This window comes from Phalaenopsis equestris, unplaced genomic scaffold, assembly GCF_001263595.1.
Source record: "Phalaenopsis equestris unplaced genomic scaffold, ASM126359v1 Scaffold000002, whole genome shotgun sequence".
NCBI classification, from domain to species: domain Eukaryota; kingdom Viridiplantae; phylum Streptophyta; class Magnoliopsida; order Asparagales; family Orchidaceae; genus Phalaenopsis; species Phalaenopsis equestris.
In genome coordinates, this window is record NW_018164444.1 from 72,368,558 (window position 1) to 72,392,869 (window position 24,312).

The 24,312-nt window shown below is 37.7% G+C and overlaps 1 protein-coding gene across 3 annotated transcripts in view; it reads left to right on the plus strand.

Moving 5' to 3' along the window:
• The first annotated feature begins 11,728 nt into the window (after positions 1 to 11,728).
• Positions 11,729 to 24,312, plus strand: part of LOC110039575 (transcriptional corepressor LEUNIG_HOMOLOG) — a 19,860-nt gene continuing 7,276 nt past the window's right edge. The window contains exons 1-13 of one of the 3 annotated variants that reach the window (XM_020744686.1): positions 11,729 to 12,065; positions 12,240 to 12,327; positions 12,418 to 12,515; positions 13,294 to 13,403; positions 13,758 to 14,053; positions 14,176 to 14,239; positions 14,329 to 14,440; positions 20,569 to 20,618; positions 20,798 to 21,103; positions 21,918 to 21,971; positions 23,109 to 23,336; positions 23,701 to 23,842; positions 23,912 to 24,021. In XM_020744686.1, the coding sequence (XP_020600345.1) occupies positions 12,296 to 12,327; positions 12,418 to 12,515; positions 13,294 to 13,403; positions 13,758 to 14,053; positions 14,176 to 14,239; positions 14,329 to 14,440; positions 20,569 to 20,618; positions 20,798 to 21,103; positions 21,918 to 21,971; positions 23,109 to 23,336; positions 23,701 to 23,842; positions 23,912 to 24,021 (1,602 nt within the window). In that variant the 5' untranslated portion in view covers positions 11,729 to 12,065; positions 12,240 to 12,295. Of the gene's footprint in view, positions 12,132 to 12,239; positions 12,328 to 12,417; positions 12,516 to 13,293; positions 13,404 to 13,757; positions 14,054 to 14,175; positions 14,240 to 14,328; positions 14,441 to 20,568; positions 20,619 to 20,797; positions 21,104 to 21,917; positions 21,972 to 23,108; positions 23,337 to 23,700; positions 23,843 to 23,911; positions 24,022 to 24,312 lie in introns of all 3 variants that reach the window. The other 2 variants (XM_020744687.1, XM_020744688.1) reach the window with 2 other exon arrangements.

Sequence of the window (24,312 nt, forward strand, 5' to 3'; positions counted from 1 at the left end):
ACTGACTATTTATAACAACCGACTATTTATTTACATTTACAGGAGGTCTAATTAGTTGAAGATCAGTTCATTAATCCACTATTGTTTTATCTAACATTGAATTTGAGTATATTACAATCACAGAGACGATGAAAGAAGCAGTGTGGATATATTGCCTATCGGATGATTTGAGAGTTGATCAAGGGCTTATGACGGTGCTATGTGGTAGTCAAAGTGTGATATTATTGGCCGCAAATCCAATTCATTATGCCCGTACCAAGCACATTTATGTGAGGTGCCACTTTATTTGGGATTAAGTGGTGACCGTAATGTTTTATTGAAGTGGATAGATATGAAGAAAAATTCATCAGACATGCTCATAAATGTATTACTCGTCTAGAATTTCACATACTGTAAGAGTTTGGTGAACAATCAGACTCATAATTAATTGCTCATTCCGCCATTTTGAAAAATTATGCGAGGTTTAATCCCACTGAGAGGGGGTATTCATAGGCAATTATCTTGCTGTTGTTATTCTGGTGTTGGAGAGTTAGATTGTTGTATTAAAGACTTTATTGGTATAAGGGGTAAATTTGTCTTTTTCAGTTTTTATTAGTGTGTCATAATCCTCTCTTATTTATAGGAAGGATTATGATTGATTTTAGGCTTTGAAGTTGTAATTCTATTTAAACATTTTTTTTTTATTTATTCCTACATGTTGATAGTGGAATAATTCTTCCCCATAGACATATGTGAATTTACATCAAACCATATAAATCACATCATGTTTAATTGTTTGTTTGTTTTGTGATTTTAATTTATACATTATTTTGTGCAACACTTATAGAGTTCATTGTTGCTTTTGCATGATTGGTTGTGTTCGTATGTTGTATTAATTAGGAGTGTGAACAAGTTGAGCTTAAGCAAACTTAGTGTTTGTCCGTGTTCAGCACAATTCAAACTTATTCGTTGGTTTCTGCTCGTGTTTAATTGAATTTAGCTCGAATGGTTTTAATAAAATTTAATTTTTAAAAATATAATATACAAATTAATTTAAAATTATGCTACATTATTTTATTTATTTATTTCGAGCTAAATGAGTTAAATATGATTGAACTAGAGTTTATTCGTATTTAGCTCGATTATAAATCGAGTTTAAAAAGATACATGAGTTCAACTTGCTTGTAAGGAATTAATTGGACACGAGCTGTTGGTAGATGACTAGCTTGTTTTTATTTTCTAGCTCCAATATGTTTCCTTGACTATAATAACTATTTGGAATGGGGTGGATATTTTTTCTTTGATTGTTTGTTTAGGGTTGTCCATCATTTTTTTATAACCTCTTCAAATTTTTTTTATTATTTTTGCTGACTTTCTACTTCTTTATTTTGATAACTAATTTTTTTTTTCTTCTTTTCATGCATGTTTATTGATGTGATTGGTGGCATTCTTTTGGCTTTTTTTCATTTTTTATTCATGCTTTAAATTATGGAGTATGAGTTTTCTTGAAATTTGATGTGTTCGAATCCTTGTTAACTTTTATATATATATATAAACTTCCACACCAAGGATCACGGACGGTGGCCAGCCAAGATCAGTCGACTGCCATCGCTGGCCAAGCTTAACCAACCAAACCAGTCCCGTCGACTCGAAGCTAATCAAGCTCAGCCAACTGACAATGTCGACTGGCCCTAGCTAGCCAGACCGGTCTTGTCGAGTTGAAGCCAAATAAGTCGAGCCGATCGAGTCAGAGAGCATATTATAACTCGGTTTGGGGCTTAGAATTAACAAAAACACTAACATATGACTGAGTAGAAATTAATATTTTCTTTATTCATTTTTTATAACCAACTTTTAACTAATGATAGTCACTAAAGAAAATAAATTAAAACAGTAAATTTACCTCATAATTGGTTGTCCAAGTTTTCTATAAATCTGTTCTCTTCTATTATCATCTACATATATATATATATAAGGAGAGATTTACATATGTACCACCTAATTAGTTTATGTTTACATTTATAATAGTTCGGTGTCATGAACCTATGCATGCAAATGTGTACTTTGATTCTAAAAATAATTAATGGTAGTGATATTTTTTATGTGATTTTAAAGATTAGAGTGATATGTATGTAGATATGAAAGTTTAGGAGTGAGACGTGCAAATACTTGGGAATTTGGTGGGGTGTATGTAAAGGTCCCTTCTTTATTTTAAGTATTACAACACTGTCCCTCAGCCTGTCCTTTTGGGATTTCTTGAAAAGGATGGTCGCCACAGTAGACAATGAATTGGGTATTGGTAATGACTTTTATTTAGCCAATGGATTTGGATATATGATCGCTTGTTCTATCCAGTTGTTGGGGATGAATGTGTCATTATTTGAGTTGGTGAAAATTGCAATAGAGAACTTGATGCTGAATTAAAAAAAAGGACACTTTTGAATGAAAGAGCTGTACTTGTTTTTGGGGCCAAGTGTTGCTGGAAGAATGGAAGTTTGGGTCTTAAAAGGGACAAATTGTTGATGACATTAGAAGGCACAAATTGTTGATTCTGAAATTGAGTTTGTATATGAGAAAGCTGAACTTCTCTAGTTTATCTATATTGAATGTTCTCACATGTCGCTTTTGCATTTCACAATATTGTTTTTGAGATCATATGAAGTATATTAAATTTAATGTACATGACCATAAAAGCATATGATAAATAAGGGACATCATAACTCCAAAACAACAGACATGCAAACGTTGAATTTAATTTAATACTTTCGAGAAAATTTATGTTTTGTTAGAAGAATTTCCAGAGGATTAATGTAAAAGTAAGCATCAATATAACTCCAATACAGCAGGTATGCAAATGTTAAATTTAATCCAATACTTCCTGAAAATCTATATTTTGTTAAATGGCCATAAAAGCATATGAGGAGTAATGAACAACATAACTCTAAAGCAATAGGCATGCAGATGTCGAATTTGACCTAATACTCCAAAAAATCTATGTTTTGTTAAGAGATTTTCTAAAGAAATGATCCCAACTACCTACAACAATGCTGAAGACTAATGTTCCTCAGGTAACACCAGAGACTCGGAAATGGAAACAAAAGCTTTATTTAGAAAAAAATGAGTTGATCACAATGTTGTCCCTGAGCTCATATGAACTATATTGATTTACTGTAAATGGTCATAAAGCATATAGAGAGTAAGAAACAACATAACTCCAAAACAGCAGGTATGGAAATGACGAATTTTATCCAATATTCCCAAAAAAATTCTATTTCGTTAGAAGAATTTCCAAAGCTGCAAGCATGCAAATGCTAAATTTAATCCATCACTTCTAGAGAACTTTATATTTCATTAGAAGAATTTCCAAAACAACAAGCATGCAAATGCTGAATTTAATCCAACACTTCCAAAAAAATCTATATTTTGTTACAAGGATTTAGCATCAAGTATGTAAATGTTGAATTTAATCAAACACTTCCAGATAAATCTAGATTTTGTTAGAATAATTTCTAAAGCAACAAGTATGCAAATGTTGAATTTAATCCAACACATCCAGAAATATCTATATTTTTGTTAAAGGAATTTCCAAAACATTGATAGGAAATTAACTGCTTACAAAAAAACTGAAAGATGTGTTGAGTATGGAGCCCGGTTAAGAAAATCTAAAATATATTTCTGCTTGCCGCCTCTTAGAACCGTTCCCGCCTCCCATTCTTGGAAGAGGCGCAACTCTTTGCCTTGGTGGTTCCCTCCACTTCTAGAGTAATAGAAGAAGTAATTAATATCAGAATAAACAGGCTACTCCTTCGTAACTTCCTTTTTCATCCCAACAGAGAAGAAGTTTCGGGATTTCCTGGTGTGATCGAAATCCAAGTCTGCAGAAGAAATTGGAAGGCTTCGTTCTTCTCCGTTTATACTTCACCTTCGACGATCAACTGCTGGCTTGCAATCGAACCAAAGAAGAACAAGAAGAGAAGTGTCTGAACTCCAAGAGCATTGCTTCTCCTCCATTTGTTCGTACATGTGAAGGAGGAACAAGCATGAAAATCATTTTGGGCTTTCTCTTTGTTTTCTTTGGAGTTCTCTTCGACTGTGTGTCGACTCTCCAATATAAAGAGAGAGTAATGGAGATGAGAGTTTTCTCTTGTAATTGTCGAAGTGATCAACTTGTATAAATTCCTCAATTAGTAAAATCCTCTGCAACTCCGTGGATGTAGGCAATTTGTCGAACCACGTAAATCTGTGTATTCTTTTGGTGTGAATTATCTTGTTCTATTTTTCGCTTCATCGTTGATCATTTTAAATTTCATATATACAACAACAACTGGTATCAAAGCCAATGGCTGCAGATGAAGTGAAGGTTTCAGAGATCGAAAAATTTGATGGCACAGATTTTGGTTATTGGAGGATGCATATAGAGGACTATCTCTATGAGAAGAAACTCCATCTTCCATTATTGGGAAAAAGACCTGAAAGAATGGATGAAGCTGAATGGAATCAGTTGGATCGATGAGTTTTGAGGGTTATTCGATTAACCCTATCGAGGTCTAATGCACATAACGTCGTTAGGGAGAGGACGACTGCAGATCTTATGACAGCCCTATCAGGTATGTATGAAAAGCCATCGGCGAATAACAAGATATTTCTGATGAATAAGTTATTCAATTTGAAGATGATGGAAGGTACGTCTGTTGTACAACACCTAAATGATTTCAATACTATCACAAATCAATTATCATCTGTGAAAATTGAATTTGATGATGAGATACGTGCACTGATATTGTTGGCTTCATTGTCAAAGAGTTGGGAAGCTATGAGGATGACTGTCAGTAATTTTGCAGGTAAATCTAAACTGAAATTTGAAGATATTCGTGATTTGATTTTGGCTGAGGAGGTGTGCAGGAAAGATTCTGGCAAGATCTCAGGTTCGAGTTCAACATTTAATGTTGATTCCAGAGGGAGATCATATGACAGGAACTCAAACAGTGGAAGATCAAAATCAAAGAACAGAGGCAGGAGCAAGTCAACTGGTAAACAAGTAGTAACTTGCTGGAATTGTGGCAAAGCTGACCACATAAAGAGGAACTGCAGGAATTCTAAGAAGAAGGAAAATGACAGTGCGAATGTGGTAACTAAAGAATCATAGGATGCACTACTACTGGCAGATCATAGTCCTATTGATGACTGAATACTGGATTCAGGAGTTTCTTTCCATAAACATTTCCATCGGGAATTGATGCAGAATTATGTTGCATGTGACTATAGGAAAGTATATCTGACGGATGGAGAAGCTCTGAACGTGATAAGAATGGAGAAACATTCAAACTTTGATTAAAAATAATCTAGAGCTCCGATTTTAACAAACTTATAGTCAAACTGACCGGCTCGACAAGAGGTAATCAATGGTATCAAAGTTGGTCAAATATGAAACAAATCAATCCCCAATCAAGCTAGTAAACTACTTTTGGAATTTTTTTTAAAATATTTGGAAGGTCAAACGAATGTCAACAAAAGCCCAAGGTCTAATCAAGCACTCGAAAAGGCAAATCTAACGAGCCAAGATCATTCAATTTTGACATTATTAAGATACTCAAATGTCCATCAAACACTGTCTAATCTCTCAAATCCGTATGATCAAAGTGTTTCAAATTCCTTCATTAATTACAACTGAGACTCTATAAGTAGGGCCCCACCACACTCATGAGGAAGTGAGAGCTTGAAACCTAAAGAAGACTGAAGCTTTGAGAAGGAGCTGAAGTTGTCTCCTACTCATACAGGCACCGCCAACTACCAACCACCGTCGATCACCACTCATTGGCCACCACCGATCACCATTGATTGTTGCCCATTCCATGCAATGGAGTACTGTGAGGAACGACAACAAACGTCGTTGAGTTGGTAAGCAACCAACGAAGCAACATATCATCCCGAACACCAGACTGACCCTAAAATTGGTGCAACAATGTACTCCGAAGATGGGGTAACAGTGCACACCAAAGGCATTGTAATAATGCATTTCAAAGATAGGGTAACACACACCTCACATACAGTCGTTTGGCTCCCAAATCTGGCCTTATGGCCTAATAACGTCTCTACTACTCACCACTACGATCTACGTGGACAACTTCGACCTACACCGTCCACAACTCATGCAACTTCTGACTCCAATCTCTGCCGCCCACGAACGTCATAACGATTCACCAGTATGTCCTATACGACCTATGTGGTCAAAAGCTCCTGCAACTCCCTACTACTGCCTTTATGTCCAACCAACGCTCATGAAGCAACCATTTAAGATCCACCTGACCAACTACTATTATGATTATCAAACTAAGTCTTCTACAACAAGCTGACACTACAATCACCGTCTACAATACTCACGATAAATTTCTACCTCTGTGACAATCAAATATAGCCCTTGCAGCCTACTATCACCAAGAACTACAACATGATCACAGATATGCAACTTTTCAATTTCATTTTCCCTAATTTAGGAGAAGAGTAGATATGTGCACTCACCCTTGATTGTGGATGATTTTAACTGAGTTAAGCCCTATGACTTTTTTTCTTTCAAGGGGTTTTCACGTAATAAGTTGAGGTATCTTCTCATGCTTATTTCTCTTTAATTACCTTCGTGGTGTTGATTTTTCATACATTACTAAGACAATAAATAATCATTACTCTACTGTTGTGAATCTTCTGGCACGTATCGGTTTGGTGCAGTATGTGGGAAGGAAAGTCCCATTTGATAGTGTCTTCAACTCTAAGAAGTTGAGACCCTACTTTGTTTCCCAATGTTGTACATCATTCAACTGGTGAAGGAACTGCCTTTGCATCTTGAAGATCATCTCTGAAGTATTCTTTCATGTGGGGAGCAACATTCACTGTTGTTTTTAAAGATCGTTCATGTCAACGTCCCTAGCATGATTGTAGTGGGGCAGTTTTCTTGCATCCTATTTAGACACAAAGTCTTTCACAACTTATTTCAAGCTGGGGGCAACAATCTCTGCAGTCTCAAAAGGTCTTTAATTTAACATCCCAGACACTATTGTCTTAGGGTGGTCATCCCACATTTCATTTAGATAACAAGTCTTTAAGAACAGCTCCTAGATTGGGGGGCAATCTTCATCGCAAATAATGTTTCCTCAACACTCCCTCACCACATTGAAGTTCTTCTTCAACTGAATCAGGAAGCTGGTCTCTTCAAGACTCGATACATGTGTTGCTTTACAGGATCGTGTAGAAAACATACTCACCAGGGGACAATAAATTTAAAAGCAATAACTATCAAGCTGTTAAATATTATTCTTGAGTATAATTGCAACTATATTTCTAATAAATCATATGATCCATTGTGACGTACACCCTAGTCTCCAAAAACACAGGTCATCTCTGATATCTCATTCTAAGCTTAATCAATCTCAAAGGGACTCCAGAAACACAGAACATCTCTGATACCTCTTCCATCACATGTTATAGTCGTCAAGCAGAAGCTGCGCCTAAAAAACTCGAATTGATCAAAAAATTTGAGTGGATTTCTTTCAATCTCTTCCATAACAGGTTAGAGTCATCAATTAAAAGCCTCAACCAACAACTTAGGATATGAAAATTGTCCTTAATGAGTTTCATATCACTTTGTTTAATACAGGTTAAAGCCGTCGAGTGTCTCCAACTAACAACCAAAGAAGGGTCTTACATCCTTATTGATTCTTCTGTCAACTTTTCTCCAACACAGTCTATAGTTGTCTGATAGACACGCTTTGACTAACAGCTTGGGAAAATTTAAACATTCGTAGTGGTAGACAAGGTTTCCACATACACCCCTAGAAGTCAAGCCTAAGAGGAAAAACTTGATGAGAAGATACGATACTCCTTGAAGTTGAGCCCGAGAAATAAGACTCGATGGGAAGATATGATGCTCCTAGAAAAAAAGCCCAAGAGGCAAGTCTCGATGGGAAGCTACCATGCCTCTGGAAGCCAAGCCAAATAGGCAAAACTTGATGGAAAGATTTGATACCCTTAAAATTTGTGCCTATGAGGCAAATCTTAAGGGGAAGCTGCCATGCCCCTGGAAGTCGAGCCTAAGAAGCATAACTCAATGAGAAGATCCGAGACCCCTGGAAGTTGAGCTCATTAGGAAACTTTCGATGAGAAACTACTATGCTCCCAGAAGTCAAGCCCAAGAGATAAAACTCGATGAAAAGATATGGTACCCCTGAAAGTCAAGCCTAGGAGGCAAGAATCGATAAGAAGCTACCTGCCCCTGGAAGATGAGCCCAAGAGGCAAATCGTAATGGAAAGCTCGTAGCGGACAGGATCCTCACTATAAAGACTCTACAAGAGTAAGTGATTGACAAGACCTCCACTCAAAAATCTCAGAAGGCTACAAACCTCGGAAAACACATGTACATCAAAGACCTTAGAAGCCTACGATCCTCATAAGGCACCAGTGTATTTTAAGCTTCTATAAGACATAAGCATAAGAAGGTACAAGCCTTAGAGGATACAAGCCTAACAGGGCACGACCAATGAAGGAACGAGCCTAAAAAAGTTTGCGATTCTTTTTTATATAAAGTGCACGTGATAACTTTGATTACTTACTTCCACATGTTTTGGAAGCCAAAGAATCCCATAAGGCAACAACCTAGGTCGACATCAATATGCACCCTTGAAGTAGGACTCAGAAGGAATTGCAAAGTCAACCTCAGAAGCAACATCAAAGATGTACAAGAAAATACATCATCATCATCTTCAAATGCTACATCAGATAATTAAAGACTGTTACAAAGGCTATAAGGGGTTGGCTCATCTTTAAATGGTGTTGGATCACATCCTCAAAATTTTGGTATTTATACTGATCCTTAGAGAGACGAGATTCTCCAAATGTCACCGCCTCAGAAACACGAAGATCTCTCTAAAAAATCAAAATAGAAAAAGTATAGCTTTTATTCGTCACCTATTTAAAGTACGACAAGGATCTCTCCCTAGAAGCACAATGACAACACATGAATCTCCCCTAGAATGTACAACAAAAACACAGGAAGCGCCCCCGAAATGTGGGACAACAACATAAAAGAAGATCACGAAAGAAGATCCTGGGTATTCTACTGGGCAGGTATAGTAACAAATATCATCATCTCAACAATGAGAATGAAGATCCTGGGCCGCCTGCTAAGCAGGGACTGGGATAAATTTCTTCATCTTGACAACCAAAAAGTATTTTGATTGACTGTTGGGCAGGAATCAGGAAAACTTTCTTTATCTCAAGCAAAGCAAAAGAAAATCCCTAGTCACATGTTGAGCAAAGATGAGGGAAACTTTCTTCATCTTAGAAACAAGAAAGAAGATCCTTGGTCACCTGTTGGGCAAGAATGGGGATGAATTTCTTCTTCACCACAAAATGAAATAAGATCTCATTGGTCGTCTGCTATGTAGAACAGAGGCAACTTTCTTCTTCTGGAAAATCCTAGATCACTTGTTAGGCAATGATGAGGACTCCATCTCCTTCCTCGTATCCTTGGACTACTTATAGGGTAAACGATCCCTCATATCGATGAAAAAAACAATTTTAAAAAATAAAAATTGAAATCTACCTTAATCCCTTGTAGTTACACCTTCCCGCGATTCGCCTTTCCACAATCCCGTTGGTGCTTCCAATCCTGCTTCTTGCAACCGTCGGCATTCTATCTGCCCGCAGGACATTAGCAAATTCAGGCTGGGCAAAAATGATATCTTTTAGGAAAAAAAAATTTTGAACCATGCATCTCACAGAATAATCAAAAGTGACCATGTAATCATGCTTCAATGAAAATATAAAGTGTTCCAAATTTTGATGTTTTCGGATGATAAGAATGGTCCCGCTCAAAAATAAAGGGATAATTGCTATGTCAATAATAAACTTTCAACACCCGACATGAATCTCGAAGCATGACGCGGATCAGGGCAATCTTTCGAGTGAGAAATATTCAATTTTTGATTAAAAATCATCCAAAACTCTGATTTTAACAAAATAACAGTCAAATTGACCAGCTCGACGAAACGTACCCAATGGTACCAAAATTAGTCTAATTTGAAGCAAATCAAGCCCTGATCAAGCCATTCAACCACATTTAGAAACTTTTCAGGCATATTTGGAAAGTCAAACGAATGCCGGACTTGCAAACACATAGTTAAATTGAGTGTCTCGATAATATAAATCCAATGAGCCCAAGATCACTGAATTTCACCATCATTAAGACACCCAAATGTCCATCAAACACCGTCCAATTAAGGTAATCTCTCTGTACAGTCCAATCGAAATGTTTCAAATTTTTTCATTAATTGCAACTAAGACTCAATAAATAGAGCCCACTCCTCTCATGAGGGGTAGAGAGCTTGAAGCTTGAAGAAGACTGAAACTTTGGAGAAGGAGCTGAAGTTGTTTCTTATTCCTGCAACCATCGACCACCACTCGTCGATCATCAACAACCACTGTCCACTCCTTACGAAGAAGCACCATGTGAAGAAATAATTGATGTCACTGAGCATGAAGCAACTTGCGAAGCGGTGCATCGTCCCAAACGCTGAGATGCACCCTAAACAACGAGCTGACCCCAAAAACGACACAACAACGCACCCCAAAGATGACGCAACAACACACTTCTAAGGTGGTGCAACAATGCATTTCGAAAATGGGGTAATGATGTACCTTGCATACACTCGTACAACTCCTGACTCTGGCCCCTTGCAGTCTACGGATGTCATTACTACTCACCACTACGTCTTACATGACCAACTACGATCTACGTAGTCCACAGCTTGTGTAGCTATTAACTTCAGCTTCTGTGGTCCACGGATGTCGCGACTCATTACTATGACCTATACGGTATATGTGGTCCACAGCTCCTGCAACTGCATACCAACACTCTTGAAGCAACCATCTACAACCCACTTAAGCTAATTATTTTCATGGTTATTTACTATGGCTTCTACGACAAGTTAGCGCTATAGTCATTATTTACAACACTTGAGACAAACTACTACCTCCGCAACAATCGACTATGACCCTTGCTGCTTGCTGTTGCCAAGAACTGCAGTTTGATTACGAATATACAATTTTGTAATTTCATCTTCCCTAATTCAGGAGAAGAGTAGACACGTTGACTCAATATTCATAATGATATATTTCAATTAACCAAATCCTGTGATTTTTTCTTTTTCAAGGGTTTTTCATATAAAAGCCGTGATGACTTACTTGAATGTGTGCTGATTTTTATACTAATATGAAAAATGATCCTTATTCTATGGCAGCAAATCATCTAACACGCATCACTTCATATTTTATTGTGTAATTAGCACTTTGAAATAAATATAAAGAGCATAAAAACATTGATTATTTCAGATCCGGCGGCAGTTTACATCACAGTATGAATCCGTTTGTTCGATTGGACCACGTGCCTGGACAACCATGTCTTTCGGCCCACTCGAATTCAACGGCCGTGATTTAATCTCAGTCACTAATCACCAGAGTTCCTTCTTCGAAGCCGGCGGATCCATCTCAGCCGTCCAAAACTATATCGAATCGAATCCCAACCGCATATTCCAACCGCGGTCTACATACCGCAGTTAGCTCGCATATTAGGAGTCATAAATCCCGTGTTAGGCGGAAAGGAGAAACGCTTATTTAGACCAATGATAAGCCACTACGTAGGTAGATATCACCTGGCATATTCCGCGTGGGGGATTTTTACTGGGCTGTTCCGTGAAACTCGCGCGGTTTGGGATCAAAGCCAACCGCCATCAGGGGTTGGGTCCCCACCTCCCATACCGTCTTCTCCGAGTCTGAGGCTGCGGATCCGAAGCTACGAGCTCGAAATCCACTCTGTGCTTAGAAGCTTTGAGTAAGAGAGAGAGAGAACGAGGGAAAGGAATTGGGTACGTCTCTACACAGCTCGAATTGGAAGGGGAGGAGCTAATTCTTGGCTAGGGTTTGGATCTTGGTTCGTGATCTCACAGATCCAATCCTGTTTGTTTATGTGAAGAATTGTGTGTATAGAGCTATCGATTGCGTGGTTAATGATCGAAGACAGGATGGAATTTAGGGACAGGTAATCATAACAATCTCGCGCGGTTAAGTTGTTTTGGTAGATTGAGATAATGCACGAATGATGTTAGTAAGATCGACATCCTTATTGTGTTTTGGGGTTGTTTTCTTTTCAACATTTCGTAATTCTGATGTTTTTTTTTGTTTTGTTTTGTTTTGTTCTTCTTGTTTCGTGGAGTGTGATGCTTTGTACAAAGTGAGAGTTGGGTTTTCGTTTGTTGATCGGAGGGAAGCATGGCGCAGAGTAATTGGGAAGCGGATAAAATGTGTGTATGGGATGGTTTTGATTTTGTTTAATGTCTTGATTAGGTTCTAATTGCATTTTCACTCGTAAATTTTTCTTGATTATTTTTCAGGCTTGATGTCTATATATATGATTATCTGCTGAAGAGGAATCTGCAGAATACTGCGAAAGCATTCATGACGGAGGGAAAGGTTGCCCCAGATCCAGTAGGTAATAGAATTTTTTATTTGTGTCTTTGATATTCATGCAAGGGTTTTGTACTTGGGAATGTTTTTCTATGGTTTTGAGTTATAGAAAGAGGACGGCTTGTTATATCAATTTGAATTCTCGAAGTAAAGTCTATACGATATGTGTTTTTCAGTTTTAATCTGTGTTGGGTTAGAGAAAATTTTATTAGAGGTTTGAAAATCATAGAATTTCAATGTCTGAGTTTAAGCTAAAAGAGTGGTTTTGGGATGTTTCTTTGTTTACATGAACTGAATAACATATTTCAGTCAGGTGTTGTTATTCATCATATATTATCTTGAAAAGAACGTTATAAAAAGAGGAATTTTCAGATGTTTAATAGCCCCATAATAATTTCCTTAATATTAATCTCATATTCTTCTGCTTTTTTCTATTGTCAGAACACTTGAGACCACATTCATTAGTTGCTACGAAATGTTGCAGATGGTTTTTTTTTTTGTTTAGTGTTCATCGGAGGATTTAAATTTCTTTCTTTTATTATTTCTTGAGTTTGGTTAAATACATCAAATTCTGTTACATAATTTCTTTATGGAATTTGCAGAGAAATTTTTATGGTTTCTTCATTGTTTGTAAGCAGATATCTTTTGAATTTTGTAAACACAGAAATGTCTCATTTTTTATTTTGGGGCCTATTTGTTTTGATACTTATCCTCACTATTTGTCAATAAATTTGGGCACGAAGCTATCAATTTATTAAGCTAGTTCTTTAAGCAAACACATAACGCTTATTTTATTTGCACAGCAATAGATGCGCCTGGTGGGTTTCTTTTTGAGTGGTGGTCTGTATTTTGGGATATCTTCATTGCCAGAACAAATGAAAAGCACTCAGAAGTTGCGGCGGCATATATAGAGGTCTGGTTTCTAAAAGCAAGTGAATCTGTTTTTTCTTTTTTTTTTTGAAGGGGCATTTACAAGCATATTGTCCAATTCTTATGTATTTACTTATCTAACTCATAAACTTTAGTTTTTACCACGCTATTCTATCATATCACATCAAAATTGCCACCATTTTAACTTTTAAAAAGTGAAATACATACACATTTTCATGCATAGGTATGCATAGGTAAGGTGGCATGTACCTAAAAATTGAAGTTTAGGTGTTAGATAAGTAAACTTTAATCCATGATCCATCAATGGTTGTAATGATCTTGACAATATTAACTTTATGTGTCATTATTTGAAAACCAATTATTTACTGGCATACAGGCTCAGCAACTTAAAGCAAGGGAGCAGCAACAACAGCTGCAGATGCAGCAATTTCAGTTCATGCAGCAGCGACAAGCGCAATTACAAAGAAATAACTCTGGTCATCCTTCTCTGAGTGCCCCTGTGAATGCGCTGAACTCGGATGGAATCACAGGTGGATCGGCGGCCAGTGTGCTGGCTGCAAAGATGTATGAAGAGCGTTTAAAGCATTCTCCATCTATGGATTCTGAGACATCCAATCAGCTCCTTGATCCTAATCGAATGGCTCTTCTTAAGTCACCGACTGGTCATCCAGGGTACTTTTGTTCCGATTTATGTTTTTGTTAAGAATACAATATATTTTTCTTTATTTTGCATTCCTTGGCTTTTTGGCATTTCGCCCGCCTGCTGCAATTCTAAGTTTATTATATTGAGGCAGGCAGCTAGTCCAAGGTAATGCTGGAGCATTTCCACAAATTCAAGCAAGAAGTCAACAGACAAATGTAAATTTTTGTACTTCTATTGCATTCTTAATTTGATGCTACATTGATCTCTGTTGCCATAATTTTACCTTGTTTCTTACAATTGGCAGGATATTAAATGTGATGGGAACTTGGCTGCGGCTCAGCGTTCTTTGCCAATGGACCATTCATCAATATATGGTCAGGGTATAATACAGTCAAAATCTGGATTATCAGGTCCTGGTAGGTATCCTGTTTAACAATTTTTATAAGATATTTTTCCAATATGCTGTGGTAGTCAGCACGCTTTATCTGGGATTGCCTTTTTTTGCAATGAAGCCAATATTTCGCTGCTGAAAAAAGTTGAGGAAAAGCCATAACTTTTTTTATTATTATTATTTTCAAGCTCATTTCTTTGTAATAGTGCTAATTATGTGCCTTGACAGTATGAGTTTGATGGCATAGCTTAAGCATATTCCTGCACTCATTTATTTGGTGTGTAAAACTGAGGGTATTAGTCAATTTGTTCAAAATTAAAATTAATAATATGAGGTATAAGCGCAAGCATACTCCTAGATAAGGAGAGTAAACATAGGGAATCTCTTAAAAAAAACAATGTAAGGTTGTACCCACCCCCAAAACTGTAATTTTTCCTTTTCATTACTCTATCAGGCAGGTCCCACCCTCGTAGGTGTTTCCCTTGCCACTTTTTGTGGGAGCTTCTGTTTCAGTGGATCTTGAGAACTTCCTGCTTGGATATTATCCTTGGTGATATTTATAGTAGTGGATTTTCAGGAGATTTAATTACCTTTTTATTCATGGTTTCACCTCCAATAGTGATTCTCTATAGCATTAGTGATCCATACTTGTAACAATTTCTTCCGGTGTTAGGGAGTTCATTGAACTTGGCTTGGAGCATATATAGTTGTGATGTCTCGAAAAAGGGTTATAGATTTTAAAATTCGCTTAAAATTCATACCTGAATATTATGATTAACTTGAATTTTAATCGGGTGATCTTGTTCTATCATATCTATTAACCTAAAGGTGAATGGCCTATAAATAAAGTTAAAGGTATATAATTTATAAATATGATTTAATAAAATTTTTATTCTATAATGTGATTTGTAATTTTTTTGAGCAATGTAATGTGCAACTACCTAATTTAGGGAGAAATTATCCATGTACTAGCATGAGGTCTTGATTTTCTTATCATTGGCGAATTGCTTCATTTTCTTATTTTTTTCATGAATATCTTCTTGTCTGCTTATTACAGTTCTTGATTTTATTCAAATTTGATATAAATGTGATTTCTAATTGTAGTGAATAAATTTCAAATTGATGTGGAATATTTGTGCAGTGGTTATTGGCTTTGTAATCTTAAACTTATTTTTGTGTTGTGATTGTTTGCTTTATTCAAGATGTACTTGGTCTTTATTTTGTCTTATAAAATAAAATAAAATAAAAACATGTGCATGGTTGATGTGTTTTTCCAGCGTGATAGTTGTAATCTGTGATTTGTTCCTTTTTGAATGTCGGTGGAGTTGAATTGCTATTGCTAGTGTTGTGGGAGTAAGAGTTATTGGCCGTTAGGTATCACATGACTTCGAAAGTGTGAATTTTAATTGAAATTTGACGGGATACGAGTTTTTAGTGAGCATTCAATTGTGGATGTGAATTCTTGGAATTTTCAAATTATGTGATGCAGGGCTCGGGGGAGGACTGGCCTGGGCTTAGTCCATGCTAGCTGGATCGGCCAGTCGTCAAGGGAGGGGCGCTACCGTCCCCTCTTTCTTTTTCCCTCATTTCCTTTTTCTTTCCTTCTTTTCTTACCTCCCTTCCAAGCTTTCTCTAATTTAAATCCTTTCCCAAATTTTGAGATATGATTTTATTTATTTTTCTTATTTTAAAAATTTTTTCCTCCTGAAATAAGGTTGCATACTCCTTATTTTAAGTGTTTCCTAAAATAGGTCAAATCCCTTTATAAATAGGAGTTGATGTGCTTGGATTTAGGGGTCTTGTTTTTTATATCGGAATTCAGGTTTTAGCCTTGGTGTTTTCCCCTTCGATTGTTGTATCCGGCCTCGAGAAAGTGCTCCAGTTGTTCCTCGTTCGATTTGGTGATCGTCTCCACCGGGCCGGGTGGTGGAGATATTTATCTATCCTTCTACCCTTCATGTTGTTGTCAACCCGCTTCTCAGCCACTTGCGGGCCACGCACCTCCTCTGTCCTTCCAGCAGGCCGTCGCAACCTTTCAGCTACCAGTAGACTGCCAACCCTCCTCTTCGAGCAGGCCTCAACAACCACTGACATCTATCGACAAATCGCCGAACCCTCCCTGCAGGTCGCCACCATTCTCCCTGCAGCTTCTTTGCAGGCCGCAACCATCGCTGCTCGTTCCCAACTCTTTAAGTTGTCTTTCAACTATCCTGTTCGCGGCTCCTCTTCCTTCTCCAGTCGCCGCACCTCCCTACAGCTTCCTTGCAAGTTGTAGTCAGCTGCACTTCAGATTCCAACCATCGGTGACTTCTCCGCTTCTTCTAGCTACGGTTCGACACCTCTATAGCGGTCTGACACCTCTCCGACTTTCACCGCAGTCGTTTACCTTGCTCCATCACCCCAGAGTGCCTCCTCATCAAGATTTTTTGTCTTATTGTTGTGTCGTTTGGTTGCAATCCTTTCTACACTTTTGCTCTGTTTGATTATTTCTCTTTGTTATGAGTCACCATTATATCCTCGTTCTAAATTCAACAATAGTATCTGTAGTCTCTGTCGTGGTTTGGGTTAACTCTGGTATCATGTGGTATCAGAGTTAGACCAAACCTAGTCCCATCTTAGGATTTCTAGCATTCGGCCCTACCCAAGCCACCATAATAATTTTTTTTTAATATTTTTTTCTCAGCTTTTCATTTTTTATCTTTTCATTAATTTTTCTTCTCCTTCGTTCTTTTTTTCCCTTCCACAGATCCCAAACCGTCAATCATGCCGCCAAGGAGAAATATGTTCGAGCTTATCCGGGAAGAGATATGGCGAGCACTCTATCTCCTCCAACAGGGAATTGCAATTGAAGGGATGACACAATAATAAGCTATCTTCGACCGAGACCTGAAGAGTCGATGGGAGAGAGAGAAGAGGATATGAATCTCTTCCATAGGGATAATTTCAGTGATGAAGAAGATACGTCACGACGTTTTAGAATCCAATATTAGAGGAGGCCTACGGAGGAGGGATACCTGTGTCCCTCCCATAGGGAAACTTTTCGGGATGAGATGTCATTTGGAGGGCAGACCACGAGGTCAAGGTAGATTTGCCTGAGTTTTGGGGGGGGGACATGAATCTGGATGAATTTATTGAATGACTACAGACAGTAGAGTGGATCTTCGAATACAAAGAGGTATCGGTCAAATTAGTTGCTATCAAATTGAAGAAAAGTGTCTCCCTATGGTTGGAGAATGTACAATGATAGAGGAGGCGAGAAGGCAACAAAAATATTATAGGGTGGGAGAAGATGAAGAAAACCACGCAGAAGAAATATTTTCACCCTCGTTATCATCAAGATATGTTTTTGAAACTCCACAATCTACAACAGATTGACCTTTCAGTGGAGGAGTTTGCAGCTCAGTTCGACCACTTATAGCTCAAGTGCAATCTAACAGAGCCAGATATCTTGGGGGCTTGAAGCCTAGTTCACAACTCAGTTCGACCACCACTTGCAGCTGAAGTGCGATCTAACAGAGCCAGATGAGAATACAGTAGCCAAATATTTTGGGGGGTTTGAAGCCTAGTATTAGAATTGTGGTGCAGCTACAGCCGTACTAGACGTTGGGGGACGTCCATACACTAGCATTGAAAGTAGAAAGGCAACAGAAGCAGAGCCAATAACCACCACCAACTAGGCAGCCATCCACAATTAGAGACACCAGCAAGAGCATGTCGGAGAGAGTTGAGAAAATTGGTTCAGATTCGGAGAAAACTACCCTCAGTGAGAAGAAGCCTACTATTTTGATCTCCATAAAATGCTTCAGATATCACGGATTTGGGCATATAGCCTCTAGCTATCCGAAGAGTAGAGTTGTAACTTTTATCGAGCAGGGCACTGTGGAAGAGGTTTTCGTGGAGCAGGAAGTAGAGGAACATGTGAGGAGCATTAATTTCCACTAGATGAGGGAGAGCACTTGTGATTCAATGCATTCTGCAAGCCGAGGACACAAGAGATCCGCAGTGGCTTCGCCATAACATTTTCTACAACTGCCGCACAGTGAACATAAAGGTATGCAGTTTTATTATCGGGGAGTAGTAGCAAGAACGTGACATCGACTCAGATGGTAGAGAAACTGGACGCTTGACTCAGAGACTTTCCCAACTATACTCACTCACGTGGCTGAAAAAAGGAAAGCAGGGTCAGCATAGACTAACAATGCCTAGTTGAGTTTTCAATAGGGAGTTAGCTATAGGATCAAGTAGGGTGTGACCTGGTCTCCACCTTCTGCTAGGACGACCGTGGCAATTTTATTGGAAGGCTTACTATGATGGATTCAAAAACACGTATTCCTTCTTTAAGGATGACAAACGTCTCATTCTACTTCCTTCGGTAGAGCCTGAGGGTGCAAGAGCTCTTATTAGTAGATTAGCGGGGCCGATTTTTGTGACTATTGATTCTCTACCACCATGTGAGAAATTTCAGTCCCAAGAGATTGGACCGAGATGGAGGTACACTCGCAAGTGCTTTGAGAGAATAAAGTTGATAGTGAGACCTAGGCACTCCAAGGATTAAAGACAAGGAACAAGAAGCTTCAACGAACGAGGTTGAAGCTCCCCAACCTTGGGAAACTGATGTAGGGCTCGGGGGAGGACCGGTCTGGGCTTGGTCCAGCTGGCTGGACCGGCCGGTTCTCAAGGGAGGTGGGTTGCCACCCCCTCTTTCCTCTTCGCTCACTTTATTTTTCTCCTTTTGATTTTCTTTCCTTTTCTTCTTTTCTTATTTTCCTTCCCATACCCTTTCTAATTTAAATCCTTTCCTAAAATCTGATTTTAGTCTCATTTTTTATTTCAAAATTTCTTTCCTAAAATCTGAAATCTGATTTTATTCTTCTTCATATTTTAAGTGTTTCCTAAAATAGGTCGCCTCTTTATAAATAGGAGATAATGTGTTTGGAGTTGGAGGTCTTGCTTTTGATATCTGAATTCAGGTTTTAGCCTAAGTGTTTTCTCCTTCGAGGGTTGTATACGACGTCGAGAAAGTGCTTCGGCTGTCCCTCGTCCAAGGTGGTGATCTTCTCCATGGGTCCGGGTGGTGATCCGGCTATAAGTCGACCCTGCCGAGTTATTTATCTATTCTTCCACCTTTTCTGATGTTGTCAACCCACTTCTTAGCCACCAGCAGGCCACCACACCTCCTCCCCTCTCCTTCCAGTAGGCTCCCACAACCCTTCAGCCACCATCTGATCGCCGCCCCGCCTCTACTCTTCTAGCAGTCCTCAGCAACCATCGACAACTATCAGCAGATTGATGAACCCTCCCCCTGCCTCTCTGTAGGCCACCACCGATCTCTCTGCAGTTTCCATGCAGGCCGCAACCACTGCTGCCCCTTCTTAGCTCTTCTAGCTGCCTTTAGGCCATCCTGCCTGCTGCCCCTCTTACTCCAGCCGCCGCACCTCCTCCCTGCAGCTTCCCTGCAGGCCGCAGTCAGCTGCAATCCGGATTTCAGCCATTGGTGACTTCTCCACTTTCTCCAGCTGTGTTTCGATGCCTCTACTGCAGCCTGAAACCTCTCCGGCCTTCACCGTAGTCGTTTGTCTTTCACCATCACCCCGGATTTCCTCCTTGTTAGGATTGTTTGTGTCTTGTTGTTGTGTCATTTGTTTGCAATCATTTCTACACTTTTGCTTTTTTTGATTGTTTTCCTTTGTTTTGAGTCTCCCATGTATCATCGTTCTAAATTTAACAATAATATTTGTCGTCTTGCGTCGTGGTTTGGGTCAACTCCGGTATCATGCTGGTTGGGCTTATTTTTGAATTTAATGTAAACGGGGATTTAGTTGATCTTATGCCAACCTAGCCCACCGATCCAAGGAAACTATTTTCTATCTTTTATAAAGTTATTATTTATTATTTATTATTTATTTATTTTTACACTATTCGATACACTCAGCAGGCCTAAAATCTAATGTACATCTCGAATTTGAGCTTATATTCAAGGTTTTGAAGCAGCATATCTAGAACAAATTAATATATTAAGTAGAATTGATTCTTTGTGTTCATTTCTTCTTTGTAAAATCAAATGATGATAGAGCCATTACCCCAAAAAAGAAGTGTTCGAAAAAAGAAATGTTCCATCTTGATGATTTTTATCCATATGGTCCACTTTTGCAGGGTTGAATCAAGGTGTAAGTGGTCTTCCTTTGAAGGGCTGGCCTTTGACTGTAAGTCCGTATAGAGATTCTCTTTGTTCAATTTTGTTTGAATTGAACCCCTATTTTTTTCATGGTAGAGACCTTTTATTTTTTGGTCTGTGCTGAAATGAGACTATTCCACTGTTGAATAGAACATTAGACTATACATGTTACTCAGGTTTTCTGTTTCATTTAATTTTTTTTTCTAGGGAATAGATCAAATGCGTCCGAGTTTAAATCCACAAATGCAGAAGCCTTATCTGTCAACGCAATCTCAATTTCAGCTTTTGTCACCACAACAGCAACAACAATACTTGGCCCAAGCCCAGGCTCAAGGAAGTCTTGGAAATACTCCTAATTATGGAGATATGGATCCACGGAGATTAAGAAATTTACCGAGGGGGAACTTGAATGGAAAAGATGGTCAACCTGCTGTGACTGATGGCTTAGTAGGTTCCCCTATGCAAGCAAGTTCACCGAAAGTTAGACCAGATCAGGCTGAATATATTATGAAGGTACATTTGCATTTGTTCGTGTTTATTTAAAACCTGTAGATTCAGAAAACATAGATTTGTCTTCGTTTAATTTTCAAGTAGATATCTGTGTTGTAATATGGAGAAATTGACGGGACCATAACATGGTGCAATATTGGTTGAGAGATCCTCTATAGAGATGAGTATTTGGTGCTTCATGGTCCATGCATTTTAGAACTACTTTATTCATGCTCTTCTATGTTGCCTTAAAGCAATAAATTTCTTTGCCAAATGCCCCTTTAGTTAGTATGGTTTGAGGTGTTGATATGTAGTGCTTCAAATGCGTAGTAAACTTTGATAGAATTTCCTTACAACCATTTCCTTCCCGAGCAAAATCACATTAACGAGTTTTATGCCAGCTATTGCTTTTGTTGGTCTTTCTGTCAGGTTTGTTTCTGTGATATGAAGGCTTCTGTAATTTCTATGCATGTTTGATTAGTTCATGCCTTAATGCATTATTCAGGATTTTGGAACATGGATTTGCTCTAACTTAGTCATTCTGCCAATTCTTCTGCGTATGAGAGATTCTATGTGTAGGTGAAATGTTGGCCTAGTTTCATGATAATTTGGTTATGCCTAGGCTACCTACAGTTTTATTCATTTACGTTTCTTTGGTGTGATTTAGAACTGATGGTTCTTGCATAATATGGAAATTTTAGTTTAATTTATGTTCAGACCATGGTTTAACAATTAATTACTTCACTGTTTTTAGTACCTTTCTAGCTATGGCGACGAAGATGATGAAAAACCTTCTGTTGATTTTAGTTTTGATTTTTCTTTGTTCTTCCTAATTTAGATGAAGGCAGCCCAGCCACAGGAACAACTGCAGCAGCAACAACAATTACAGCAGGTAAAATATTCTTTGCCTAATAAACATAGATTTTCTGAAGGTGAATTGCATTTCTAGAAAACACTTTCTCAATAATTGGCTTATGGGATACTTCAAGGATGCTTTGTGGGATAACTCTTTTTTAATATTTAAATTCAAACAACGAAGGAGTGGTTGGATACCATCTTTGGTTTTATATTCAAGAAGATAAAGTATGGATGACATAATGCCCATGAATACAGTAATTTGTTATCTATGTGTTTTTAACCTTTTTTTTTTCTGATGAATATACTGGTCAGAGTTAATCTAATGTCTCATTTGTCATTTTAATTTTTTTATTATAAAAAATTTTTACCATTGGATCTATAAATGATGGAGTTTTATTGGGCTGATTACTTCCTAGATACCTTACTCGACTTCAATTTTACCATTTTAGGTCTTCCCATGACAGGTTTCTTACTAAGTTTTGTTATTTATGCTTTTTCAAACAATATGTTACTTATGCTTCAATGAGTTACTTTAATGTACACTGAGATGGAGCAATTTTTGTTCTTCCAAATTTTCTTTGAAGAAATTTCGTCTCTGATGAACAAAAATCCACCTCACGAGTGCTGATTTTCTGACAAGTCAAAACTACAAAGGATTAAATTCATCAAAATCTTTGATTTTTTTGCTGTTTATTGAGTGCATGCAAAATTTGATGAGTGATGGCGTAGATGGTTTGGTTCCTATTCTTTATTTTCTAAGCCGCTTAAAACCTTGATTAACAATTTTTGAAATGACAAATGTAAGCGTTGAAAAGATCAAGTTTTAATTTTTCAAAGGTTGTTTTATTATTATTATTTTCTTAGTCCCTTTATACATGTGCTTCATTTTGGATGTGCAGTTTTCAAATTTATCGGGAAAGAGAAATACAATTTTCACTCATTAGACTATAACCTAAATTGTGATGTTTTTTTTAAGACTCAAGGTTTGAATATGGATCTTTACATTGTGTGTTTGATTTGCATATATTGCATAATGTTACATTTATGTTTGCACATGCTTTACTTGATGGCAAAGGATCATTGGTGCACTTTATCTAAATAAGCTTATAAGGATATTTAAATATAAGAAAATATTTTCACATGTTATTCTTGAATTGTTTTTGACATATAGAACAACAGAAAAAGAAAACAAACTACTTCATCAGGAGCAGCAAATAGTACTGGAACAGGAAATACTTTGGGCCCTTCTAATTCCCAACCATCAACACCATCCACGCATACAACAGGTGAAGGTGTTACAATGGCTGGAAACATACAGCATGTTAACAACTTAACAAAAGGTTTAATGATTTACGGCACGGATGCTACAGCTGGGCTCGCTGCATCTTCTAATCAAATGGTATCCCTTGAAAAGTGTTTTATTTTCTCTTAAAATAAATAGGCATTTACATGCATTATACACAATTCTTATGTATTTACGTATCACTTTTTTGTATGATCTAGTTAGACAGATAGGATGGGTTGTTTTGAGTGATCTGCTCACTCATTTTGTAATCCTACTTTCACATTAACATGTATGGAGCTATAGTGCTTTTCCTTATAATATATATCTATATATATATATATATAGATGAAAGTTTATGTTTGTGATATGTAAATACATAAGAATTGTGTGCTGCGTATGTAAGTTTCCCAAAATTATAAGATGGAAACTTGAACCCTTTTTTTATTTCTGGCCAGTTTGTTTATAGTTACTTTGACAGGATGACTTGGAGCATTTTGCGGATGTTGGTTCTTTGGATGATCATGTAGAGTCATTTCTTTCTAATGATGATGGAGATGGTAGAGATATTTTTGCTGCATTAAAACGAAGTCCTGTAGAACACAACCCAGAACCTTCAAAGGGTGAATATTTCTTTCACATTTGAAATTGGCAAATATTTTGCGGAGTTTGCTTTATTGTGCTTTGTTCAGGGTTTACATTCAATGATGTCGGTTGCATACGAACGAGCAACAGCAAAGTTGTCTGTTGCCACTTTTCTACAGATGGGAAATTGCTTGCCAGTGCCGGACATGAAAAGAAGGTGCTACGTTCATAATATTTGAGCATGCCTTGTACTTCTATAATTGGTTTGAATCATCAAGATTTGTGTCTCATTGCATATGTTGTCACCCTTCTGCTCTAACTGATTAATATTTGCAAATAAGGAGTAACACAACAAAATAAATGCCTTATTTTCTTACAAATAATAATAATTATGCCTATGCCTTGTAATGGCTGTTGTCTCTCAAGGGTGGCTGTTGATTTCATCAATTTAAAAATGGTCTGTGATTCGGTTATTAGTAATTGTGATTGTAGGGAACATGATTCCGGA